General features: G+C 49.3%; 1 protein-coding gene and 1 long non-coding RNA gene across 4 annotated transcripts in view; both read right to left on the reverse strand.

The window, feature by feature from the left end:
* Positions 1-9,489, reverse strand: part of LOC137476578 (uncharacterized) — a 79,744-nt gene extending 70,255 nt beyond the window's left edge. The window contains exon 1 of the long non-coding RNA XR_011000445.1: positions 9,423-9,489. This is a non-coding gene — a long non-coding RNA (uncharacterized lncRNA). The remainder of the gene's footprint in view (positions 1-9,422) is intronic.
* Positions 9,490-19,864: 10,375 nt separating this feature from the next.
* Positions 19,865-27,394, reverse strand: part of DDHD1 (DDHD domain containing 1) — a 64,971-nt gene continuing 57,441 nt past the window's right edge. For all 3 annotated transcript variants that reach the window (XM_068194880.1, XM_068194882.1, XM_068194881.1), the window contains 4 exons: positions 26,741-26,890; positions 25,210-25,462; positions 22,584-22,763; positions 19,865-20,421 (listed from right to left, as the gene is read on the reverse strand). In XM_068194880.1, coding sequence (XP_068050981.1) covers positions 20,240-20,421; positions 22,584-22,763; positions 25,210-25,462; positions 26,741-26,890 — 765 coding nt within the window. In that variant the 3' untranslated portion in view covers positions 19,865-20,239. The remainder of the gene's footprint in view (positions 20,422-22,583; positions 22,764-25,209; positions 25,463-26,740; positions 26,891-27,394) is intronic.

The raw sequence follows: 27,394 nt of genomic DNA on the forward strand, positions 1-27,394 counted from the left end.
ATCCCGGCTCATCCCGGCTTGGCTCTGTCCACCCCGACTCGGCCCAGTTCATCCCAGCTCGGCTTATCCCGGCTTGGCTCTGTCCACCCCGACTCGGCCCAGTTCATCCCAGCTCGGCTTATCCCGGCTTGGCTCTGCCCAGCCCGGCCCGCCTCATCCCGGCTCAGCTCATCCCAGTTTTATCTCATCCCGGCCCGGCTGTGCCCGGCTTTGCTCAGGCCTGCCCGCCTCGGCTCGTGGCCGCTGGTCCCAGGGCATCCAGAGGGGGAAATTCGGGAGCCAGCCCGGAGAGCATCCGTTAGGGCTGGTGGAACCTTGGCATCCCAAACACGCGTGGGTTCCATGGCAGCTGTGCCCACTCTGCACCCTTTGGGGTGTTTTTTAGCACTGCCCCCAAATTAATAGGAAAAATCCTTCCCGCTCGGCAAAACCCTACCTTGGCACAGTAGTCCGTGCCCCCGTTGAGGCTGGGAGATGGGCTGGTTCCCTCCATCCTCATAATCTGTGTGAATATGGGAAATGGGAACTGTCTTTAAATAAAAGGGTCTGAACCGGCACAAATGGAGGAAAAAAAAATATTATCCGCTTCCTGTAGCTCCTCCACCCAGTGATACACACATCCCGCCAAGCAACCGCGCTTCCTGAAAATCCAACACGCGGAAGGGGCTGTGGTTTGAGGAGCAGCGCTGTGGATGTGTCCTGCCCCGTGCCAGGTGATGGGAAGTCACATCCCAGCAAAGCTCTGCCCGCCCTGGCAACCTCAGGGATGGCTCTGCCAGCCAGCCCAGCTCTGTCTTCATGAACACCATTCCCACATTCCCGGTGAATGGCAGTGGGAGCTTTAGGACCATGGAATCATGGCATGGTTTGGGTTGGAAGGGACCTTAAAGACCATCCGGTTCCAGCCCCCTGCCATGGGCAGGGACAACTTCCACTAGACCAGGTTGCCTTGGCACCACACAGGCAACAAAACCTCTTAACAGGATGGTAAAATTTTTCTCATTTTCACTTTGCCGTTAAAATGTAGATATTTATAAAGGCTGCTCCTCTGCTTTAATACCTAATATACCTTCAATACCTTTAATACTAACAAAACCTTTCCTGAGGTCACTCTGGGCAGGCTTAGCCAGGTTTTATCCAAGGGTTTTTGCTAACGTGGCTGATGCTGCCAGAGGGAAATTGGGTGATGCTGCAGCAGGTGACCTCCCCCCTCAAACCCTCCTGGGGCCTCAATCCCTGCTCAGAGGAGCCCCCATTCCATCCCCCCAAATGTGGAAGCCGGAGCATGATTTAGAGGGTGACTCTGGAGCGCAGGCGAAAGCCAGTCTGTAACAACAAAGCTTTCCCAGATGGTATCTCCGTGTTCCTCCAGCCTCAAACAATAGGGCAATAAATAGAAAGGGTTACTCTCGGCCCGGCGTGTTGGACGAGGTTCCCAGCTGATGCAATTGGATACGGCCCCGCGGAGCTGGTAACCTTTTAGTACAGCTGGCTGGACGCTGAGGAAAGGCTGCCGGCTCCTTCTGCTCCTAAACCCACTGGCAGAGTTTCCCTTTCCCTGAGGAAGCCCCTCTCCCTGCCCTCTCCATCCCGGGGGCTCCTTTCCTGTGCGGAGGGAGAGGCTCCCTGAGCTGCAGTGCTCGGCGGAGAGGCGAAGCAAGGTCAAAAATGCACCGGCGCAGCTCTTGCGTCAGAGCCAGCCAAGCATCCCCAGGGCTCTTCCCACTGTTTGCAACAAGTCCTCACTCCCTGCGAGCAGCAATGCCAAATAAGGTGCCGAAATGCATGGCTGCTTTCATTGGGATTGGGATGATACCTACCAGACCTGCCCGCGCCGCAGCTCCCAACCCATCTGCTCCTTCTTCGTGGAAACCAGGATACTTTTCCAGTGAAATGGCTCCATGGGCATCCTTGGGAAACCAGCGGTGAAGCTGAGTGAGAATTTCCCTGTCCCCAGTTTGTTTTGTCACTTATTTGTTTTAGCCCGTGACCTCTGTTTTGGTTTTTAAAGTGTTAGGGGCAGTTGTTGAAGGCAGCTGGCGTTCCTGCCTGTGTTCCTGCTTGGCTGCTCCGGGCAAGCCGGTCAGACTGGCTCTTCCCAGGGTCACCAGCCATGGAACTCTGCTGCTCAGTGCCTTTGCTGGGTGGCTGGAGCTGGGAAAGCAACAGAACTGAGTGCCTGTCCTGTCTCCATACACAGAGACAGAGAAATTACCCAAATCTTTGCGTAAAAAAAGGCTCGGTTCCCTTAAATGCTCTGAGCACAACTTGCTCTGACCTGGTGGTGAGCAGGCTCCTGTCACCTCTCTGCTTCACCTGGGTCTTGATATTCCCTGTCTGCAGCTTTTTTCTTGAAAAGGATGATGTTTCAGGAAAAAAAAAAGCAACCAAAAAGAAGAAATGCAGATGCTTGTTATTCCCTCCACTTTTTGTGTCTCCAACACTTCCCAGGCCATATGCTCCCTTCCAAACCACTGCCACTGGTACCACTGTTCACGTGGGGTTTGCAAGCTCTTTACTTCACAAAATCATGGAATCACTGAATAGTTTGGGTTGGAAGAGACCTTAAAGACCATCTCATTCCAATCCCCCACTTCTTCATCCTCTTCTGCCTCCAAGCGTCTTTTGGACGCAGCCAAGGCTCCCGTTTCACAAATGACCATTTCCCAGCAGGGACAAGGTCACACTCCTGGCAAAGGAAACATGCTGGGGAACTCTGCTTCCTTGTTTATTCCTGGCCACATTTGTTCTTCCCTGATTTTGTCATTTCAGAAACATCCAGGTGACGTAGCTCTTCTGTTTTTCTGGATGTAAAGGCAGAGCAATGATGCTGTCATGATTATGTGTCCTAGAAATGTGCCACCACCTGGGTGGTGCATGGAGTTAATCCAGTATTCCCATCATGAAAGGATGAAGGATATTTGTGATGAGGATCTTGAAGAGACACAGGAGATGGGGAGGTTTAGTCTTTCTAGGTTGTGATTGTGATTTGGTCGCTCCAAGCCCTGTCCAATGTGGCCTGGGACACTTCCAGGGATCCAGGGACAGCCACAGCTTCTCTGGGCACCCTGTGCCAGGGCCTCCCCACCCTCCCAGACAAGAATTTCTTCCCAATATCCCATCCATCCCTGCCCGCTGGCAGTGGGAAGCCATTCCCTGTGTCCTGTTCCTCCATCCCTTGTCCATGTCCCTCTTCTGATAGCCAAGGCCGCATGGGATGAAGCCAGAGACCAAGACTCAACACTGTCACAACCATCCAGCCTGGCCCTTCATGCCCAAAGGTTATAAAATCATAGAATAGAATCCTGGAATAGTTTGGGTTGGAAGGGAGCTTAAAAATAATCTCTATCCACCCCTGACATGGGCAGGGACACCTTCCACAGACCAGGTCACTCCAAATCCCATCCATCCTGGCCTGGAGCACTTCCAGGACATCCACAGCTTTTCCTGGCAGCATCTGGAATAAATCCTAGGCTGCAAGAGATAGCTACTCTGAGATAAAAGGCACAAAGCTGGATTGATGTGCCTCCTCCTTGGCAAGTCAAGCTGAGGTTTCGAGGCCCTACAGCTACAAATTCCCTTCTCATTTTCCTGCCTCAGTTTCTTGAAATCAGCCACGGTGCACTGGAGCCTGCCAGGCTTGTGCTGCAGGACAAACCTCCCTGCAGGAGGTTTCGTTGGATCGGTCCGTGTCTCACAAATGGGACCGGACCCTGTCTGGTTGCAGACTTAGGATTTATTATCTGTCTGTATCATACAAGCAAAAAGCAAGAGACACAGAGAAATAACAACATCCATGCAAACACAGATCAGAGACAAGATGGCAGCCCATGCAAAGCTTTTTTCTACGTATTCTGTGAAGCAATAGCATAAAAGAAAAGGTGTAAAGTCATTATACTCTAACTAACAAGAAAAGGACCCACGTGGGTTTAACATTAACAAAAAGACTTCTATGAACCTCAAACAATACACAATAATTCCTTCTTTAAGATGGAAACTTTTTCTATCTTTGCAAAGCATATATCTAGGACTTTTCACATCTTGAGCTATCAGTAAGTTTTTGTTCTTTCTTGTTCCTTATGATAAATATCAATGTATTCACTTGGTTCTTAACTTCCTAGCTTTCTCAGGAGAAGGTGTAGAAATTTCCCAGCCTTTCTCAGTTTTAGAAAGTGTCTTTTACCTTTTTATATTACTACACAGGGCTCTCCTCTGTCCCCTCCTGACCTCCTTTCCAGGAATTTGGGTCAATTAAGCTCTCGAAGCCTCAGGCTGGGAGGTTTTCTCTTCTGCAGTCAGCTCTTCATAACACAGCACTCCGCTGGTTCTCTGGCTGGGCCTGTGGCAGCCACTGGTGTCCTGCTGACATTAATTCCCGTGCTGTCATTTATCTTTTAGCCTTTTTCTGTGTCCTTCTGATGTTTCCAGCTGCCAGGAGTGACCTCCACCGCGTGTGACTCTTGCTTTGGCCCACACTGGAAGCGACGTGCCCCAAATAATTTTCTGGTCAGTTGTCCCCAGTGTCAGGAGTGTCCTTGAATTTTGTGTCCTTGTGGAAGGGCTGGCGGGTTCTAGAGCATCCTAAAACATCACTTTGAGCCAAAGGGGGTTGTTAGCTGAACACTTGAATCCATGTGATGGAGAATTTGGATAAATCCCAGGTAAATTCTCCTAAAAGCTGATTCATCTCCAGGGCTGCAAAATACCCCTGCACCTTCCAGCCTGGTGCCTGAGTGTCTCCCAAGAGCCATGCCCAGGAATCCCTCCCATTGCTGATCTTCCTCTCCATCACCTGTGCCTGACTGATGGTTTTGGGACCACTCATCATCCTCAGCTTGTGACTTCCCGTGGTAAATGCTGCACAGGGATGCAGGAATTTGTCCCTCTCAGGTGCTGCTGTCCACATCCATCTTTCAGACATCTCCAGAGCCCTCAGGAATGTTGGACCATCGCCTCCATCCAGCCCAAAGGCTCAAACATCTCCCTCACCCCCTCTTCTCCCACAATATGCAACATATTAAACCACTTTCTATTGTCCATCAGATTTTTTGAGCCTTTGCCACTCCCGTTCTGGCTTTTCTCCACCTCCAGAAGGCCTCCTATTCTTCTGCCTTTACAAATACCAAGTCCAGGCTGGATTTCTCCCATGGAGCTGGGGCTCAAAGAAAATCCAAATGTCAGGCAACACTCAATCACCATCCCTGGGGCTGGTGACGCTGGGGTGTCAGAAGTAACACCCTGAACCATTTATCCACTGTTAGTCAGCAAGAAGAAACACCAAAAATCCCAATTAATTCATCTGATGGCTCTGACATTTCTCTGGCCAGAGAGTGGAGAACATCTATTTGGGAATAGACTGGTGGGGGGAAAAAAAAATCTCCAAATTCCACCATCAATTATTCACAGCTGCTCTTCAGGCCCTTTTGGGGGAAGCTGCTTGATGGGAAGTGGAGCTGTGGGAACTCACCCTGTGCTGGCACCCTCCCAGGTGGTGAAGGAGGGGAGGAAAACTGCCCCCAGCACCCTGTGTGGTTCCAGAGGGGCAGCCCCACACCCGGCACCAGCGAGGGCTGCAGCATCAGCCCAGCCCTGGCACATCCCGTTATCTCCCCTGCCCCAGCTCTTCCCTCCCCAACGGCTCTGGAAATTGGCTCCCAGCCCATCAGTTTTCCCTCTCCGAGGGGGAGGTGAAGCTGGCCTGACAGGCTTTTCTAAGGAACAGAGGCCCGGGGCATCCCTGAGACGCTGGACAACTCCCACTCTATGGATGCGCTCTGGTGTTGCTCTGGAGCTTGGCAAAAATCCCCAAATTGTGGAATGGAGAAGGAAATCCAGCCCTGGGGATGGGGCTGGCCAGCGGTGCTCAAGGGGTGTGAGGATGGGGATGGATTTTCCTACTGTGGAAGCCCCAGAAGCCCCAGCCTGGGCCACCCATCCCCTCTGGATGGCACTGGGATGCTCCATGCTGGCTCCACCACCAACCCACTTGGTTCCAGAGTCTTATCCCCACCTCACAGCCCCCCAGAATGCTCTGAGGTGGGTTTATTCTTCATCCCCATGACCAGGGGTATGACAGCAGCAGCTCAGGGAGGGGAATGGGAACACCCAGATGAGGAGAGCAATTGGGACACACTTGTGGATCAATTATCCCCCAGAATCCCACACCTCCCTTTCATGTGGCATCCTGAGAAGGACCCATGTGGCCTTGAGCTCCCTGAGGATGGGGTTCACTGCCCCCAAGCCCAGCCAGAAGGAAGGAAAGGCTGGCAGCAGAAACACCACCTCTTGTTCCCATTGCCTGATCCCGAAAACATCCAAAACCTCGGGAATAAGGGACTTGAAGCAAGGTGCAGGGAGCTCTCCAAGGCTGCAAAGCCTACCCCGAGTATAGCAGCTGCCCCATAAATCACACCTGTCCTATAAATCACACCCTCGGGATAAATCCCACCCCTGCTGCGGGAAGCTGCGAGGCAGGAGGAGGGGGAGGAGGAGGAGGAGATGGAGATGGAGGAGGAGAGATGGAGGAGAGGAGGAGGAGGAGAGGAGGAGGAGGAGGAAGGCCAGAGCCGCTTTGGCTGCCTTTGCGCGTGCGCTGCCAGAGACTGAAAAGCACCCAAGGAGAGTTTTTATAGATTCCCACGTCAGAGCTCTGTGAGAGCTGGCTGATAACAGGTCCCTGAGCAAAGCACTGACACCACGGGGCTCCGTGGGGTGTTTGGGGGCGCTGCCCTGATGGAGAAGGACACTTTCACCCCGTGTGAGGCACCCAAATTTGCTCCAGACCCCAAGTCACAGGTCTAGGGGTGTCACTCAGCATCGTCCCCTACAATCTCTTCACTGGGGTGTCCATGGGGCTTTCCAGCCCCCCAAAATCTTTGCTGTCTTGTTTTTAACCAAAACCAATTATGTCTGCCCATAGCAGGGGGGTTGGACTGAGATGGTCTTCAAGGTTCCATTCCAGCCCAAACCATTCTGGGATTTTGGGATTCTATGTCTCGGCTCTTCTTGCTGTGTTGGGCGTGTGTGTGAGCACAGGTCACCCAAATTCCCTGATCATATCCTGCAATGAACGGCTGCACCCAAGGGAAGCACAGCAATTTTCTCCCCATTTTCCAGATGGAGGAATCCAGGCTGGGCACGCAGCAGTGACTTACAGCCCCTGAGGATGCAGATCCTGGGGTGGAAAAGCAGCATTGGTTAAAAAATGTGCGGCATTGGTTAAAAAGTAATCCCAAATTGCTTCCTTTTGAAGGGAAATTAACACTGGGAGGCTGCAGGGGGGGTTGGACACCGAGCTCAGATTTCCTGGACACATCCACATCTCTCCACCATGGATCGCTGCAGCTCTCAGAGAGTTGTTCTGAGCTGAAAAAAGGGATTTGGGGAACATAATCCGAAAAATCCATCTATTGAAGGGGTTGACACCTTTTATTTGCCCCTCAGACACCTGAGATGCCCGAGGAAGCTGCAGCATGTTCAGGAACCTGTTGTTCTGGGGGAAGGGGGAGACGGATGATGCCCAGACAGCTGCATGGCTTTGTGCTTTTCCAGCTCCAGCCTTCACCGGAAAGAGCGGGATGGTAATGCAGTTAGTGCTGGAAAAATAGAGACAGAGCAGGGCAGAGTGGTTTAATCAGGTCGATGTTATTGAATCAGCTGGGTGGGATGAACTTCGTCTCCGAGCAGAGCACTCTGGAGCAACCAGCAGCTCCCCTAGGAAACGGAGGTGGGCTCTCAGCTGGCTGGGGATGGGCAATGGTGTTGGGAATCCCCCAGATCCCACGAAATGGGGGTGATTTGTGAGCTCCTGGAAGACACACGGTATCTACAGCCAAGGGTCCTGTGGTGCTCCTGGTGCAGCCCCACGTTCCCTGCAAAATAAGGGCCAGGAGGGCTCATGGGGGGCCCCACTGAGCAGCCCCAGGCCCAGTTCCTCAGCAGATCCTGGTGGGACAGGAGAGTGACCAGTGAGGAAAGGTTCAAAGAATTCAGGCTGTTTACCCTAGAGAAAGAAAGAATGATGATAACATCTTCAGGTAGATAAAAGAGGGTTTGTCTAGGGAGGGAGGGATGGAAAAGGGAGGGAATACCCTGTTCTGCCTTTCCACAAGGGATGGGCAAAAAGCAATGGACCGATCACCTGGAGAAAGACTCAGACTGGCTCTTTGGGGAGGCTGTTCAGATTTGAGGGAATGAAGGAGCCACCCCACCATCAGAGGGTTTTAAAAGCCAGAAAAAGGAGTCCTGGGTGGTCGCTGTGCCCACTCTGTGCCAGCAGGGCTCTCCCACCTTCTCTGGCCAGAAAAGCCTTTTGACTTGTTTGACTTGTTTGAACTGGAGGATGCTGGAGCTGCAACAGCTTCATTCCAGCTTCATGTGGCAGCCCTTGTCCATGGCAGCAGGGTTGGAACCAGGTGATCTTTAAGGTCCCTTCTAAACCATTCTGTGATTCTGCAATTCTCTCCAAAGCTGGGTTGAAGTTAATGCCAGGCACAGCCTTGCTCCAGTCCCACTTGCAGGTAAATCTCAGCATGGACACTCAGCAGGAAGAGTCCAACCCAGTCACTAGGAGAGGAAACTGCAGAAACCAGCTGGGGCTTGGAAAAGGGGGAAAAAAACCCTCCAGCCAGGAAAGAAAATAACCTGCTGGATCGAGAGCTGCCTGTCAGTGATGGTTGTTTAAACATGGCAGAGAATCAGAGCGCTCGAGGAGCTGGATGTGTGTGCAGGAGGACGGGAGATGGAGGTGGATGCCAGGATTTTCTGGCAGGGCTGGGCTGGAAATATCCTTCAGCTCCTTAGATAGCAAGGCGGAGATTCCGACGCGGAGGAATGCGCTGCGAGACGCGGCCGTGCAGCCGTGGGAGGGTGGGAGGAGAAGCCAAGGCCCATGGCAGCAGGATAGGAAACATCCTGGAGACAAGGAGAAAATCAGGTCAGTGCTCTGAAGTGGCTTAACAGGCCATCAGGAAGCTCTTGGGAAGGGGAATGGCACAGAGAGGGGAATTGGCTCAGGTGAGAAGAGGTCACCGAGGGGCCGGGGATCCCACCGAGGGATTGGGGCAGTCCCGCTCCAAACCACGGCGGGGTTTCACAAGGGGAGGTTTAGTTTAGATACTGAGGAGAAATTCTCAGCTGGGAGGGTGGGCAGGCCCTGGCACAGGGTGCCCAGAGCAGCTGTGGCTGCCCCTGGATGCCTGGCAGTGTCCAAGGCCAGGCTAGACAGGTCTTGGAGCCACCTGGGGTAGTGGAAGGTGTCCCTGCATGGCAGGGGGTGGAATGAGATGGGCTTTAAGGTTCTTTCCAACCCAATCCGTTCTGCAATTCTCTGGTGGCAGAGATGGAATTGTAGGATCCTGGAATGGTTTGGGTTGGAAGGGACCTTAAAGCCCACCTTGTTCCACACCTGCCATGGGTGACACCTCCCACTATCCCAGGCTCCTCCAAGCCATGACCACCATGGTGTGGAACACTTCCAGGGATCCAGGGACAGCCACAGCTTCTTTGGGCACCCTGTGCCAGGGCCTGCCCACCCTCACAGGGAAAAATTCCTTCCCAAAATCCCATCCATCCCTGCCCTGTGGCAGTGCAGACCCATCACCCCTTGTCCCATCAGAATGGAGGGTGGTTATTCCCCATGATGGATGTCCTGCCTTCAGCTGGGATCTGCAAGTGAGAGCCCTGGGGACCGGGAACTGAAGGTACAGGTGGGAAGTCCAGTGCCAACTTCTCAGGGATGGATGGGGGCACTGGGCAGATTTGGCATCCCAACCCAGGCCCCTGCTGCTCTCCCACCTTGGGATGTCAAGTGATGAACAGTCAGGGGTTTATCACCTTGCTTGGCTCCCAAAGCTCTCTGCACCAAGCACTGGCTGCTTTAGGGAAACCCCAATCCCACCCAAAAACCAAAATCCTGACACATATGGATTTTTTTTTTCCTTAAAGGGAAAATCCATGAGGTTGTGCTGCCAGGGTGTTTTTTTCCAAGCCTCTGGTCCCCTGTCTTTCCTTGCAGAGCTGTGGAGTGGCCAGGCTTTGCTTCCAGCTCTCCAGTGCGTTTGGGACACTGGAGATGCTGCCAGCTGAACGAGGATGGGTTATTCCAATATTTGCTCCTTGCAAGGAAACACCTCTGCCTCCTTCTCCTCCATTTCCCAAATGATGACACCGGATGGTGACAGAGCCAGGACAAGAAAAAACAGTGATAGCAGCACTGGAAAAAATAAGGAAAAAAAACCACAGTAAAAACCCCCAAAGTTCCATCAAATCACAATGGAATTTAGGCAGTGAATCTTGCAGGATTCACTCCTGGATCTCCAAGGAGAGGTCCCCATGTGGAGGGCTGGTCATAAATGACCTGTCTTTCCTGGAAGAGACCCCAATGGAAAGGTGGCACCTGCTGTCCAGCAGAACAAGCCCCTCCTGAGGAGAGCCCAAATCCTGGGAGCAGAGATGGCATCTCAGGTGGCTTTGGCAGGTGACACCACAGCTGCCACCTTCCACACCCAACCTCCTTGTGGTCATGACAAATGACATCCCAGGTGGCACAGGGAAGAGCAGATTCCATGCTTTGGGGAGGTGCAGGGAGAATGAGAATCCCAATTTCTTTTCCCTGGGAGAGGTGCCAGGATGAGGCAGGGCCACCCTGCCGTGTCCTCATGTGTCTTCTGCCACCAACCCACCATCCAGGGATGTGCTGCCGGAAGGTCACTCAGCTGGAACAACTTTCTCTGGAACATTCCCAGTGTGGAGAAGCCTGGAGTCAACTTTCCAGGCGAGGTTGTAGGAAATGGGACGTGCTACAAGAGAGAGGCTGGCTCGTTCCTACCCACCTGCATCCCACAAGATCAAACAGATGGGGGTGTCCTGTGAGGAAAAGCAATTTCAAGAGGGGAAAAAGAAAGGCAGGAGATGTCCTTTGCAGGATAGCTGCTCCAGAGATCATGGGTGACGTTTCCAGCAGGGCAAGGAACACTGCAGGGTCAGATCCCAGCTAATACAGGGAAGATTTGGGCTCGTTTCCAGGCACTCTGGCTTCAAGCCAGTCAACTCTCAGCATCTCAGTTCCTGCAGCTGGAAGAGAAGCAGGGTTTTCTTCCCAGCCTCTGGCATCTCCTGGGCTGTGAGGACTTTGGGATGCACGTCCACGAGCATGGGGGGACTCTGGTGTTCAGACAGTCACCCCCATGCTCACAAGGTGCAGGAAGTGCCACTGGAATGATCTGTAGTCTGCTTTTTTTTGGGGAGCTGTTTCCTTCCCTTCCCAGCTCCTTGCCCACTGGGATGTTGGGAGCACTGGGATGGCTCCTCACTCACCTTTTCCAAGGGAATTTGGCATCAGTGGGGAAGGTCTGGGGGTCAGCACAAGGTGGCCTTAAAGGAATTGCAGGAGGGACAAGTCTGTCTGTCTGTCCCTCCAAGATCCTTCACAGGCAGCATCTCCTGTCCTTCACTCCCAGAATTCCTGAAAGCAAACAGATAAAAGGCCAAGTTCACCTAATCACAGAATCACAGAACATCCTGAGCTGGAAGGGACTCACAAGGACCATCCAGTCCAACTCCTGGCTCTGCACAGCATCCAGAAGAGAGATCTCTTCAAAATTCCCTCAGGCATTTCCCAGGCACAGCAATCCTCACACAAAAGGTATCCGAGTGGGACTTCCAGGCTTCTGGAAAACCATTTCTGTGGCAGGAGAGCTCCCAAAGGCTGCAAGCACCCAAACTCCAGGTAAGTAACCTGCTGCTCCTCCTCTCCAGGACGCTTCTCCTGGGAGCTGGGATGTTTTAGAACTCACAGAGGCGATTCCCAAAGCTGCCTGCAAACTAGAAAACCTTATGTCAGGAAGAAGTCACAAGGCATCCTAACCAGAAACATATTTGGGGAGTGAGTCAGTGGAGGGGGAAGCAAAAAAGAAAGTTGCACCCTTTAACTTGATGAAAAAAGCATATGGCAACAGCCAGTATTGTGAACAACATTCCCTGCTCCGGCAACTGAGCCAGGGAAAAAAATCATGACTCAATCATTGCATTTCATCCAAATCTAAGGAAAAATCTTGTTGAGGACGGGGTATTTGCAGGGAGAGCCAGCCAGGGCTGAGTTCGCTGGTTAATTAACTAGATTGTTTGGAGGGGGGGAAATTTTGCAGCAGGTTTTAGGCTTTAAAAGGCCTGATTTTAACACAGCTCTGGCTGTGGAGTAACAAGTGAGCGCTGCAGATGTAACTGATGCACAAAATAAATCCATCCCTGCTCAGATTCCACACACAGCTCCTCCCGAGAGCACAGGATAAACCCAGGAGCAGCCTGATCCAGACCCAGGGACAGCTTGCAGCCAGAGCTCCCGCTTCCCCCACGAGGCTGGGAACATGTCCCCATAAATCCTGAACCCAAGGAGGCCAAGAATGCCATCAGGATTATGAAGGAGAGCTAGGAACTGGCAAAACGTTTGCTGCAAAATCCGTGTGACTCTGCTTTCCTTTGGGGACGCATTGCAGGGCTCGGGGCTGACAGGGGCTGCAGATTTCCCAGGCATTCCCAGGCTGAGGCCACTCAGAATTGAAATTCACTGCAGGAAGAAGCACTGAAACCTCATTTTTTTTTTTCCCTGTGGCTGCAGATGTCAAAGCTGTAGCTCTCAGGGAGCCCCAGGACTTGGGAAGGGAAGTGAATAATCCCTAGAAAGCAGCCTGGGGATGCTGGGTGGGAGCTGCCACATCAGCCCCTCCTGACCTCAGCCTTCCATCAGTGCCTGGGTTTAGGTGGCTCTGGGACAGGAATCAGCTGCTCTTTAAAGGCTGCCCACTGCAAATGGGCTAGAGATGGTGCAGCAGGGCTGGGACAGGCTCAGAGCTGTGGAATTGCTTAGATTGGAAAACCCTTCTAAGGTCAAGTGCAACCTTCCCCCCAGCACTGCCAAGGCCACCACTGTCCCATGTCCCCAAGTGCCACATCCACTCAGCTTTTAAATCCCCTGGGCAGTTGTTTCAGGGCTGGACAAACCTTTCCGTGGAGAAATTTTCCCTAAAATCCATTCTAAACCTCCCCTGGTGCAACCTGAGGCTGTTTCCTCTTGTCTTATCCCTTGTTCCCTGGGAGCAGAGCCTGAAGTTCCCTGGACACAGATTGTGCTCTGGGCTCTGGGAGATCCCATCTGAGCACACAGCACATGAGCTGCCTTGCACAACTCTGCCTGGGCTTGGTGTCGTCACCGGAGGAGTTAAATCCCACCAGGACAAGCCTTGGGATAGCCACGATTTGGGTGAGTGAGTAGAATAACAGGAGGTGTGCTCAGAGTAGAATAATAGAAGAATAATTGGTGGGATAAAGGTTGATGGTTTTGAACAAAAAGAAAGTGGTTCAGATGGGATATTGAGAAGGGATTCTCCCCTGGGAGGGTGGGCAGGCCCTGGCACAGGGTGCCCAGAGCAGCTGTGGCTGCCCCTGGATCCCTGGCAGTGCCCAAGGCCAGGCTGGACAGGGCTTGGAGCAGCCTGGGACAGTGGAAGGTGCCCTTGCCATGGCAGGGGGTGGTACAAGATGGGCTTTAAGGTCCCTTGCAAGCCAAACCACTCAGGAAATCCGTGAGTAAGAGGGTGCTGGGGGCAGAACTGAGCTCCCATCCCGCTCCCTGCCCTCCGCGCGTGCCCACGGCTCCGGCTGGGAACATCAAGCTCCAGCATGTGCTGCACACGTGCTGGCTGATCCACATCAGGCTGTTCCCCAGCGCTGCCAAACTTCTCCTTGATTTAATCAGCTCCTCTCCTGCCTGGGCTGCCTCCCCCTCCTCCCCTCCCCGGGCAGATGTGGTGTCTCCAAGGCGGAGGTGGATCCGTGACAGCGCAGCACGCAGCGCTGGGAGGAACATTTCTGCCCTCTTCCCTTTCCTGCAGCCACCACAAAGCAGCCTCACCTCCCTCCCTAGCTCCTGCTGGTTTTTAATACCTCAGTTTTATACAAAAATCAACCCCCCACACTCGGCTGCATGCGAGGAGGGGCAGCCTGGAAGGCATAAAGGAGAATTCCCAAGGAGTTTGCCAAGAGACAGAACCAGCCCATCTGAACAGGCTTTGGAAACACAAAATATTCAGCTGCTGTCTCAGTGTGAGCCCTCCCTGCAGAGCACTGAGGGCTACACACCAGGGCCACATCCCAGCTCCTTAAGGATTGCTTTTCCAACAGGATCTCACCTTGTCCAAAGCACGGAGCCCAGAGGCTGTGAAACTATTTGGGAAAATACTGGTGGAATGTGGTGGTGGGATTGCTGGAACAAATGGCTGTAAAGAAGCAACTGGAAGATGGAATCATAGAATTGCTGAATGGTTTGGGTTGGAAGGGACCCCAAAAAACATCCAGTCCCACTCCAGCCACGGCAGGGACCTTCCACTGTCCCAGGTTGCTCCAGCCTGGCCTTGGGCACTTCCAGGGATTGAGGGGCAGCCACGGCTTCTCTGGGCACCCTGTGCCAGGGCCTCACCACCCTCACAGCCAAGAATTCCTTCCAAATAGACAACCTAAATCTCTCCTCTTAATTTAAAACCCTTCTCCTTTGTCCTAGAAAGTGGAGTTTGTTTTGGAAGTGGTCTGTCCCTCTTTGCAAATTACTCTAACTTAAATTTCCATACTGAAAGTGCTTCTAGCAAAGCTGAAAGTACATCAAAGTTATTTTTAAACTTCAGTACTGATCACTTAAAAGTCATTACGAATGTGAGAATTTCTGACAAATCCAGAAATTTATCCAAATCCAAATTTATGACAATCCAGTCATAAACATCCTGGAAAGTCATCAGAGCAGGACATTGGCATTGTAAGACTTGAAGAATGGATGTTCCTCATTTGGACTTTCAGCACAGCACAGCAGGAGCGGGATGGAAAGGTGGGAAGATAAAACATCTGTGCATGTTTTGCCTCTTCTCATCTTTCAGAGGGTTTTTGCCATTTTGCATTTCCAACAGGAAACCCCTGTCCCGGGAGCAGGGGTGGCTGTTCCTGCCCAGCTGGACTCACAGTGACAGAGGGCAGCCCTGCTCCAAACCACAAGAGAAGGTTTAGTTTAGATACTGGGGAGAAATTCTCAGCTCTGAGGGTGGGCAGGCCCTGGCACAGGGTGCCCAGAGCAGCTGTGGCTGCCCCTGGATCCCTGGGAGTGCCCAAGTCCAGGCTGGATGGAGCTTGGAGCAGCCTGGGACAGTGGAAGTTGGTGTTCCTGCTCATGGCAGAGGTGGAATGGGATGGGCTTTAAGGTTCTTTCCAACCCAATCCGTTCTGGGATTCTCTGGTGGCAGCATAACCTCATTTTTAGCTTTGGGAAGGTGTGAGAGACCCCAAATCCAAGCTCAGCAGAGTTGCTCTCCTTTCCTTCTTCCCATGGCTTTGGTTTCCAGCCAGTCTTAGCTTTGCAGGCAGAGGAATAGGAACAGAAAACCAGAATGGAGCAGTGAAATGGTGAGACAGAGCTGCCCTTTGAGAGCACAGTCTGGGACTGGTCTGAGATGAGATCCTGACTTTCTGGAGATACTGGAAGAGCCATAAAATGAGCAAGAACAAACTGGATGTGGGGTCCTTGGGGCTCGAATGAGCTGGATAAGTTTGGACTTCCCCTCTCCCATCTCAGCCTCACTGGGGGTTGGAATCAGATCATCTTTAAGGTCCCTTCCCAAACCATTCTGAGATTCTCTGTCCATGCCCTCAATCAGTGAGGCCCCAGGGAATGGGCAGCGTAGCTGCAAGAACTGGTATTTTATTTAGGAAACAAAGAGAGGAGTTAATCCGTGGCAGATGCTCGCAGAATCATCAAATGAAACCCCTCTCTTTCTGGATAAATCATCGAGGATTTCAAAACCACCAGAGATGGCTCCTGGGACAGCTCGTTTTTGCAGGGAGCTTCTCACTCCCGGAGGGGAAGGAGTGGCCAAAGGTTTGCTGGAGAGCTGCAGAGGGAGAGAGGGGAAAAGGCTGATGCTGGAATTTGCTTCCCAGTGGCACCAGAGAGCACTGACCCCCAGGGTGACCTGAAACTTTTCCAGGTATTTCTCTCCCTGCTTCGGGACTTCTCTTGGAAGAGGTGAAGTGTTGACAGGCTCTGAGCTGTGCTGGCAGTTTTGGAGCTTCTGCAAAGGCACGCAGGGAAACACAAAACTTTGGATTTCTATAGCAAAGTGGGGGTCAAGTGGGTCCCCAGGGATGCAGGAGAAACATGAGGAGCAAGGAATCAGCCCTGGGAGAGCCCAGCCCAGCCCCAGTGCTGGCTGAAGTGCCAAAATTCATTGACAAGGACAGAAAGTGCTTTGTCAGTGCCGGGCTTGAGCCGACAGCAGCAGCCAGAGCGGCACAAACACAGCGAGAGAGAACATTGCAAAGCCATCCTGGGAGCTGAGCACATCCAGAGGGGATCTGCTGGTGCTGAGCTTTCAGCAGAACTCTTGGGGATCACAACAGCAGGACATGTCTCTTGGGGTTCAAATGGGTTCCAAGATTTCCCCTAAAAGTCTTGAGGATGCTCAGATAAGCACGAAACAAATGGTGATTCCAGCAGGCAGGAATCCAGCAGCAATGAAATCCCAGCACTTGAGAAGACACAAAAGCACAAAAACCACCTGTGGAAGAGGGAGGGAAAAGCCAAACCAAGAGAAATTGTGGGGATTTTTTTTTTGGAGGAAAATTGCTATTAAATACAGCTCAAGCTGGGCCTTGGTGTGTAAAAGCTTTCTGATGGTGACTGAAGAGGTCTGGCAGAGCCTGGGGAGGTGACCCTGTACAGGTCAATCGCCTGCAGTCCCAATTCAGCAGAAAAAACATGTGTGGAAACAGAAATCTAATCTCCAAGCTAGTAACAGAAAAATGGGGAACAAGGAATCCCAAATAAACTCGCCTGGCAGAGGGCACACAAATATACATTAACTAACTCAGTGCAAACAGTCCACACAGTGATTCATGAACTCAGCTTGGAAAAAAAAATAAATTCCCAACAATTCAGGTACAGCAGAATCAGCTCAAGAGCCAAGCACGTGGGAAAGAGCACCAGGGCAGCAGGAAACCAGGAAAAACAGGTGGCAAGCAGGCAAAATATTAGTATGGGAACGTGAAATATGTTTCAGCTCAGCCTGATAATACTAATTAGGAAAGGAGATAAAATAATTGAAGTTGGCCAGCCAGACTGTCCATGGTGAAATAAAGCAAAGGGTGTCTGACTCCAGAAACTCTGGCATTGAAGCAGGGAGGGAGTGAATGCAAATGGAGAGGAAGCTGCAGCAGAACCAGGACAGAATAATTAGGAGCAAAGGGACAGAATTAGGAAAAATAATAAAATTCATGCTCATTATCTGCAAAAATGACCTTGTCACAAAACCATTGTAAGCAACAAAGCTGGACAAAGACCTCAAGGCCAGGTTTGGGAAGCAGGTCTGTATCAGGCAGAAGACTGACAGCAGTGAGGAACATTCCCCTTATCTTGGTTTCTCAAGAAAAACCACCAGCCAACACAGCTTGGAAAGCTCAACATCATCCTTGCAGAAGAAAACAAGTCAGTAATTGGGAACCAGGACATTCCAGCTCCATATTATGACACAGAGCATCTGACCAGAAGGTTTGAAGCAGCAGACGTGACCCTACTTGAATTCTGTGCTGCACCACGCAACAGAAATGGGGCAACCCTTCCACCACCACCTTCAGCATCTGATTTGCAAAGAGGATTTCACCTCTGCAGCAGGATGAGGGATGTTTTTTGAGGATTAAAAAGATGAAAGGCTGTTTAACATCTCTGCATACAATTCAGAATGAATCTCCAGTGATTCTTTCAAGGTGTGTTTCATATTCGGAATTTAGCTCGGGAGATTAGCTGGTGGTCCAGGAAGTTGCTAATTAGGACAGAATCACAAATAAACACACCCATCAAATCAGGAAAAGCACATAGGGATGATCAGGTATTGGCTCTCATTATCCCTTCTCCTCCCAGCAATATGATTTACTCCTCAGCTCTGCCTTCTCCCCGATTTTCCAAGGGGCACGCACCTAAAAGTCAGATCTCCTCCCTTATATGGAGAGCAGTCTGCAAGTACCAGCACGTTCTGAGGCCAGGGGAACAGCTATTCCATAAATCTGAAACATGTCCTGGACTACAGCAGGGTTTCCACAGACCACAAGAATTGCAGGAATTAACCCCTTTTGTTTACAGCCCTTAAAAAAGGATCCAGGGTGGATCCAGCGGTAGAAAGGGAGAAGGCAGCAGCACCACAACCCAGCTCAAAGCCCTGAAACACCAACCATGCACATTTGGAAACGTTTTGCACGTTCTAAATATAAAAGGAGATTCTCCTTTTTGTGTTTAAGTTGTCCTCATTAGGAGGAGCTGATTAAACAACTTATCTGGAGAGCCTGGTCCTGTAAACACAAGGCTGTTTGCTGGAGCAGAGGCTTCCTTCTCTCAGGGGGTTATTTTCCTTTCCTGGGATTGCTCATCCACCAGGGTAAACAGGTCAGGCAGGAGAGCTCCACTTCTCTGAGGCCAGATGGAATTTTTCACAGATCCACACCGAAGCAAGGTCCTTCCCACCATCTGAATGTTGGATATTGGCTCACTGCAGTGCTGCTTGTGTCGTTTTCCCATTCCCCTCCACTCCTCCCTTCCCTTTTTCTTTGTTTTCCCCCCTTCAGAATTATTCCTAAATCCCTGGATTACCAGAGAATCCAAACTCCCAATTCTGTCACGGAAGGAGCAGCCCAAATAAAAATAATTTGGGAGAAGAGCCACCCTCTTCCCCCCCAGGCAGGGAACTCAGGGGTTTCCACAGCTCCAGCCACTGTTCAGGGCTGATGTTGCCACATCTGTTTACACTGAGAACACAACGATTCACCAACACCACAGCCCGAGTTTTTTGCTATTTTAACTGAAGTTTAGGCTCTGCAGCTCCCACATGTGCCATCCAGATCCTAAATCCCTCAGGCAGAGGCAGCTCTGAGGGCAAATATCCAACACTTCTGCTCCAGAGCCTTCCACGTTGCTCTAAAATCTCAGCAATGACCCTCCGGTGTTTCATCTGGAGATTATTCCCTTTCATCCCAACACTTCCCTCCTGACTTCTGAATTAGTTTCAGATACAAACCTAATCTAAATGTTGGTATTCTCAGGCCTCACCAAGTTTATTTTACGCTGCCTCTCTCCCCCTGCACATAAATATACACATCCATATGTTTTTATACAAACACACACATGTATGGATTTAATTATGGTAAACAAAGGACAGCTGGATCCTCTGCAAACCAACCTCGTGCCTGAGAAACACTTGGAACCTGAAAGAGCAAAAGCACTTACCTCTGAGAAGAACGTGACTGATGTCATTTGTGTGAAACCACAAATATTTATTTTTAATGAAAAAATACTTAAAGTGTGCCACAGTGTCCATATATTCATTTGAATAGTAGTACAAAGATATGTATTTCTGAGAAAAAGTCTTAACACTGTAGAAAATAAATGTGGTTCTTAAATTATGTCAAAAGAAATCAGTAAAAAAGTAATGTTTTATACACTGGAATAAAATGAAACGATTAGAGAGAATAATAAATTATAATTACAGTATTCCAAATATTTGCCTCATGCTTTTTTTTTAAATTTTTTTTTTTCTGTTCAGCATTAGTTTCTAAATGTGTCATGTCGGATAGGCCCTCAGAAGCCAGCAGTCAGAATGGGCTTCCAGTGTGGGGATAACTGGATGTGGAGCTGAATAAAGTCCTGGAAAAATGACACCACTGCTTGTTATTCACAGGTACATAAAACATCAGCACATGGCAGGTTTAGGTTTGTACTGAACATGTATTTTTTTCGTTTTTGTTAATGGAAATAAATTTAGGTTTGGTTTGTTGTTGTTGTTGCTTTGTTTTTTTTTTTTAATCCACTAATTTTTTTTTTTTAATATTTTAATGAACTAAACAGCAATCATGGTCATTAACAAGGATGTCACCCAAGCACAACTGCTCACGGGATGCTACAATGCTGTCTTGGCTCTTTGTACAGTCCACGTTGACAGGAATTTGGAATCCTTTCAGGTCGAATTCAGCACTGCAAAACGTTGAAAACTATAAAGTGCTTTGAAATACAAATAACCTCTCCTCTTTAGAAATAGGAAAACCCCCCAAACATGCACTTAAACCTGAAACCTCCGTGCCACAGGTCCTGCAGCTCTGCAGTCAAACATCTGCTTTGTGCCATTGGTTTTTGAGGTTTCCTCTCATGTCCCCAGTCAAAAATTCAAATGGTGTCTAAATTGGATTTGTCAGTCTCTTCTTGGTCTTGCTTGTACATGAAGGTGAGGAGGAAAAGGGCAATATCCAGAGATGACCAGTAAGCAGTGTGGGATGTGACTGCAGACCAGTATCTACTCTCCACGAGACCTTCCCTGAGCTCAAAGTCGATCCTGTGCTCCAGTTCCACTGGAAAATGAAGGAGAAAAGCAGAGGGATGTCAGAGCTGCAAGAACACCGGAGTGCTTCGGGTTCTGATTCTGTCGTTGGACAAACAACACAATCTCTCTGTGTTTACGTTTCACAGGGCACTCAACTAAATCAAGATTTCATAATATAGAAATACATTTAAAATGCACCTTGTGCATTTAGCACAAACCTAGGAGTGGTGCTGAGTTCGGCTAAAAAAAAAAAAGGAAACTAATTCTGTGCTTAGAGGTCTTTTCCAACCCGAATGATTCTGTGATTCTCAACTTGGGAAAAGACAGTTTTTTTTTCAAGCAGCTGTTTTCCTTATAGTAACTCTATAAATATATTTATTTATACTTGTTATGATAACTACAGAGAAATATCCAGCAAATGCTGAGGCCCCACCAGGAAACTTCTGGAAATAAATGAATTTTTTGCATTTTTAGTGTCTATACAAGGAGACTACACCCAACACTACAAGCCCTTCCTGCAAAGTCATCCCTCCACAGCTCTGCCCTTTTAATATCCTAATTATTCCAAGTACATTTCAGCAGTTACCCTTTTATTTCACTGGCTGCTTTGATTAATGCCACATCCAAAGCAATTACCACTGCATTTTAACTGGGCCAATGTTAACCTATTGCTAAGGCACTTCAGCAGTCAGAAAATCTCCACGAGGAGCAATAAAATAAAAAAGACAAAAAAAACCCTAAAAGCCTGCTGAGCTACAAAAGCCAAAGCCCCAGACTGAGTCAAAAATGCAGGCGTTTATCAAAGGCAGTTTGAAGGAATTTTAATTCTTGGCTCGAGGAGCAGGGAAAGGGAGCATCGCACAAGCCCGGCAGACACGGCCCAGAGCTCCCTGTTTCCCCAGGAGCATCAGGCCCCACTTTGCAGCAAGGACGGGGAGCCAGAGCCTTGGAACACCAGCAGACAAGCAGAGTCATTTCCAAGAAGGAGAGTTTATCCAAAAAACCCCAGTGGCTGTGCAGGAAGGCCACTCTGAGAGGCCGTTACGGGAGCTTGGGCGGGAGCCAAAGCCCAGCACAGCCCTCTGTGAGCAGAGCCCTTGGTGGGGATTGCATCATTCAGCTCCCAGCCCCGCCAGCCTCTGCTCCACGTTCTCCTTCTATGGAGCAGGGATGGGTTTCCAGCAGGGAGGGATGAGGGATCCATGCAGGAAGCTCTCAGGGTGCCAACCCCCGCGAAAGGACCCCCTCGGCAGCTCCGTCATGTTCCCTGTCCTGCTTCTCCACTTCCCTCACGTCCAGCCCAAAGTTTCCTGCCCTCAAACACTGACTCAGACAGGCTATCTGTTGCAATTAGTATGAACAGACAGCAATCCATCATGTGAATGCTGTCACAGGACACTTGTGACTGCCTCAATTGCAAAAAAAACACAAAAAAAACCCCAAAAAAACCCCACAAAAACCTGTGTCCTGCAGCAGTGCCAAGGGGGAGCTCAGAAATAAATCCAAGGATGAATTTCCTGAGAGGAAGTACCTATGCTTTTCAAAAAACCCAGGTGCTAAAATTGCACTTTCTGTTCTGAGCAGTTCAGATCAGGACAAGAGCAGCTTCTGTTTCCAGTCATACGTGCCCTAAAAGCCAGATTGCTTCAGTATGGGAAATATATGGGGGAACTGGGAGCTTAGGTGGAAAAAGAGGGTTTAAACTGTTAGAGGCCAGGATTAGGTTGGATACTGGGGAGAAATTCCTGGCTGTGAGGGTGGGCAGGCCCTGGCACAGGGTGCCCAGAGCAGCTGTGGCTGCCCCTGGATCCCTGGCAGTGTCCAAGGCCAGACTGGATGGGGCTTGGAGCAGCCTGGGACAGTGGAAGGTGTCCCTGCCCATGGCAAGGGTGGGATGGGATGGGATGGGATTTAAGGTGCCTTCCAACTCAACCCCGAAACAGATTCACAGGATCCCAGAATGGTTTGGGTTGGAAGGAACCTTAAAAATCATCTCATTCCACCCCTGCCATGGCCAGGGACACCTTCCAGTATCCCAGGCTGCTCCAAGCCCTGTCCAAGCTGACCTTGATATTCCACATTGATTACTTCATGGCAAACCCTCGACAGCAAACCCTGTTACGTGCAGTTATGGCATTTCCAGCCCCCCACCCCACTCCTCCCTGGATCCACAGGGTGGGCATCACTCACCTGTGGGTTCGAGGAATCCCGAGCTGCTGTGTGGCAGAGGTGGGGTCCCAACAGTCGTGGCCTTCTTCTCATCCCCCTCAGGTCCATCTTTTCCTGTCTCCATGGTCTGGGGGGTGGCACTGGACCGGCCAAACCTGGAGAAGAGCATCCCACCGAGGCCCTTCCCGATGCTCGCAGCTCCTGCATCCAGCACAGAGGGGAAAAAACAACCCAAGATGCATCAATCAAACTACAAATTAAAGTCCCTGCACATTAAAGTCACTGCAGCACTAGAGTTAATTAGAGCTGAGGGATGGGAAACACTCCTGGTGCTTTCCTGGGGTGGGAACATCTGACTGGAGTAGGCTCTGTTTATCCCCAGACTCATCTCGTGTACAAGCAAAAGCTGTAATTTGGAAGCTGTATTTAGGGGGAAAAAAGATGCATGAAATACATCTGCAAAAGGAAATCTGGTACTTGGAAGGATGTGTTGTGATTCCTCTTGCATAAATTCTAAGCGTGAGACAAAAATGCTTTCCAACAATGTTGGTGCCTTCTGCAATTAAAAATCCCAATAGCACATTTAAGACATTTCTCTTATTATTTCTCTTATTATTATATTCTTATTATTTCTTATATTCTTATTATTTCTTACACTCCTATTATTTCTCTTATTATTCTCTTAGGTCCATTGCCCTAACAGACCTTTAAAAATGCTACATCACCCTTTAAAAGGACTATTTTGGTTGCTCAGGAAGAGGGATATAAAAATTAAAGAGTAGTTTTGTCCTGTTTTATCCCGACTCTGCTGCCACCTCATGGACAAGTCATTAAAGTTATTACAGAAACCCCCCAAAAAAGCCACTCTGCTCTGAAATACCACATATTTCTACTTGAGGAAAAACTGCTTTTATATTCTTATTTGATTGGGAAGACTCCTGGCACTAGGCTTCTCCCAAATCCCACACAGAGAGCTAAAGAAAAGCCTTGAGTCAACAAAAACTGCAAGTGCATGATCAAGTATAAGCTCCAGTGAAGGCAATTTAAGCTCACTTAAACCAGGGCTTATTTTGACTCAGAAAGCCAGAAAGGAACAGACTTTATATTGAACCAGCCTGAATTTCCTGCTGTAGAATCATGAGTTAAAGGTAACTGTAACGGTGTGATTTTTCTGCTATTTGCCAATACCAGAAAATGGAATCAGAAGACAAGCTTCAATTTAGGTTTTTTTTTTTTTTTTTTTTTTTTTTTTTTTTCCCATGAAGCAGAGTGGAAACTGTTAAATCACTGGATGTTACTTCAATAAGGCAGACAAAAATAAGGCAGCAATAGCATGAACTGCATCAGCTCCCCCAAGCTTTGACTCCAGTGCATGTAAACTGGTTTTTATTTCAAAGTAAATGTCAGCTGGGATTGAACCAAGCCAGACACCTACAGAACTCATTGAAACCATCCTCTGCCAGCAGGGATTTTGGGGGCTGGAGTAGATCTCCAGAGGCCATTTCCAACCTCAGCCACTCTCTGATTCTGTGCAAAGGACAGGAATAGAATCATGGAATAGTTTGGGTTGGAAGGGAGCTCAAAGCTCATCCAGTTTCAATTCCCTGCCATGGCAGGGACACCTTCCACCACCCCAGGGTGCTCCAAGCCCTGTCCAGCCAGGCCTTGGACACTTCCAGGGATCTGGGGGCAGCCACAGCTTCTCTGGAAAAGAGAAGCCTCCCCATCCTCGCAGAAAACTCCTTCCCAAAATCCCATCCATCTCTGCCCTCTGGCAGTGGGAGCCATTCCCTGTGTCCTGTCCCTCCATGCCTTGTCCCCAGTCCCTCTCCAGGAGCCCCTCGAGGCACTGGAAGGAGCTTCAAGGTCTCCCTGGATCCTTCTCTTCTCCAGGTGAACAACCCCAGCTCCCATCCCATCTCCAGAGTCAAGTTTCCCTAGGACTGCACCCCAACCCCAGGGAGCAGCAAAGCTTCCTGAGGATCTCCCATCCCAACCCAGGGATAGAGGGGACACCACCTATTGGAGTTCTGGATGCTGAGAATGTCAGACTTTCTGTGCTGACAGACTCTGACCCCCAAGAGAACTCTGCATTTGACCTGAGGCCGTGGAGAAGCTTCCAGAATGGAATGGCAGAACTGGGATTGTGGGTGTGGAGTTTGAATAGAAGTGTGTGATGTCACAGGGTGGAAAACTCAGAGTTTAAGGGTTTAGAATACAGGAATAGATATAAAGCAAGATGGAGGTTTTAGGGTGGAGGCTGATCCTTCTTCTTCACCTCCTTCTCCATGGGTTTGGGTGGTTTTGTGTAATTGGATAAAAAAGTCTCCATTGCGGGGCAGGGGTTGGTGGTTATTGGGTTAAAAGTGAAAATAACTGAGGTGTCATTTCTTAATTGGACAGTTTATCCTCAAAAGGCCTTGTATAGAAAGACAGTTATCCATTTTGCAGCTTGCTAGGAGGACACAGCAGAACTCACGACTTGTAGCACAACTAAGAACTAATAAACATCTAAGCCTGAACACAAAACATCGTCCCAAGCGCCTTCAATCCCGACCTCAACAGAGTCAGAAACAAAAGCTGAGAACTGGCAACTACCCAAAATGCCGAATGTCCCCTCCCAGCCCTGGGACAGAGGGGACATTACCCAAAATGCTGGCTTTGCCAATGTTGGTGATGGACTCCCCGTAGTGGCGCCGCACCATGACCGGGGACGTGGTGGGGCTGGGCACCGCCGAGGCGCTCTCGGTGTCTGGGGCTGAGGTAGGTTCTTTGCTGGGGTTGAGGAAACTTGGCTTCATGTGCTCGTAAGGGAGGGGGTTGGCCGTGTTGTACCAGTGGATCTGCACGGGTGAGATGTTGCTGTAGTGTTTCAGGATTAGGGGTTCTAATCTGTAGGCCTGAAAAGGGAATTCGGAGCGAAGATCAGTCCTTGGGAGTCCAGACTGGGAAATAAAAATCAGTTACCCTTCCCATCCAGAGCTCCCTCCAACCTCAAATCCAGAATACCTCTCCTAAGCAAAGCCTAGAAGGTGACACAGCGGTGGGGTCACGGTGTGATCCACTTTTAGTTTCACAGCCTGGAAGATTTCTCAGCTGCACAGCTGCTTGTGAGCTCACTTTTGCACATCTCTGCAACACCGGTATTACAACACTTGTACTCCATGTTGTTACCAACACACAGGTTACTCACAGATGGTTTCACTGAGAGGACAAACTTCATGTAAAGCTAAGCTGATTCTAACACAATAAACAGGAATTGGATATGTAAACGTTTTGTTTGATGGCTCTTTGTTGATCCCTGTGCGAAGCACGAGTTATGTTTATTTAAAAAATATTTTCCTGATGATTATTTATTTATCTTTGTCCACTTAGATGTAGAAAAGCATCTTGCATTTCTTTATTTTAAAACTAAGTGAAGTTAATAATTGCAGAGTGGAACCAATTGTCCCAGATAATCCAGGAAAATTCTGGAGTAGCTGGAGCTGAACATGACCACGTTTGGATTGAAGTCTGAATATACTTAAATCAGCTACTTTAAATAGGAAAGTATCCTCAAATTGCTGTTGTACATGAAATTCCAAATCCAATTTGCATCAGAGAAGTTACCAAGGGGATGCAGATCAAAGGTCCAGTACCCGATTTGGCAACAGCCAACACTGGCTGCTGTGGAATAAGGAAAAGGCAAAGCTACACCAATAATCCTCTCCCATATACTATCAACAAACTTTCACTTGTAGGATCCTTTGGGGGAAAAAAAAAATCAGTCTTTGCTTTTCTACATTATCTTGTAAACTGCTTGTGAAGCCTTCTTTAACAGCAAAAATATCTTTGGACAGATGATGTTTTAATGGAAGCCAGGAAGTTAAACACAAAATCCTTGTCTGAAAATGGATTATTTCTTTGAAAAAAAAAAAAAAAGAAGAATCAGAATAATCCCAAACCTTATGCTTATTACTATGAAAAGAGAAGCAAAATAGATGTTATTTACAGCAATTATTTGTAGGAAATGTAATTCTACAGTTCCAAACCCCAAGCCATTGTATAATAACCATTAACAAATAATCCTCTGCTGAAACACACTGGTGTTGACTCACACACTTTGAAGATCCCACATTACCCCAGAGCTTAAAACCAGGCAAGGTAAAAAAAGCCTGAGACTGCAATTAAAGACTCACCACTGGATCTGTTGGATGAAAAATGTTTAATAAGCGGTTACAAATCGTTCTGGGCAGGATGTGGTCCTGGCTGCCGCTGGTGCCGGGACGGATCCCGCGCAAGGCCAGGAACACTGCCAGGGGGGATCCCATACAGAAGAAATTCTCAACCTGGGGAGAGATTTCATCCACATTAATAAGGATGGAGATGATGTTTCCTACCACGCCTGGATTTGAATTCTCTCTCCATTTCTTGGTTTCAAAGGAGGGACTCAAAGTCTTGTTTGGTCCAAACACTGTAACATCGATAAATGAGGGTTAAACTGCCCTTGGCTGCTTGTTGAGAGTGTAAAACCAAAAATAAAGCTGGATATTTGAACTCAGATATTGTAAATGCAGGTGAACTTGGTGGGAAGAAATGCTGATGTGTGACTCCAGCTCAGAAGCTGAATGATTTCTCTATTATAACTGTGCTATAACACATTAATATACTGTTTAAAGGAGATACTAAAACTACAAACCTGCTTTTCCTAACTACCATATCTAACAACTCGTGCCCCTCTCTGAGAGTGCAGCCACAGGTGGGTTGGATTGGCCATAAGCTCAAACAATCCTCACCAGAATCCAACCAAGCAATCACCCCAGGGGAACAATTCTCCAAGCACATTCCATGTA

This window comes from Anomalospiza imberbis, chromosome 6 (genome assembly GCF_031753505.1).
Source record: "Anomalospiza imberbis isolate Cuckoo-Finch-1a 21T00152 chromosome 6, ASM3175350v1, whole genome shotgun sequence".
NCBI lineage: Eukaryota > Metazoa > Chordata > Aves > Passeriformes > Viduidae > Anomalospiza > Anomalospiza imberbis.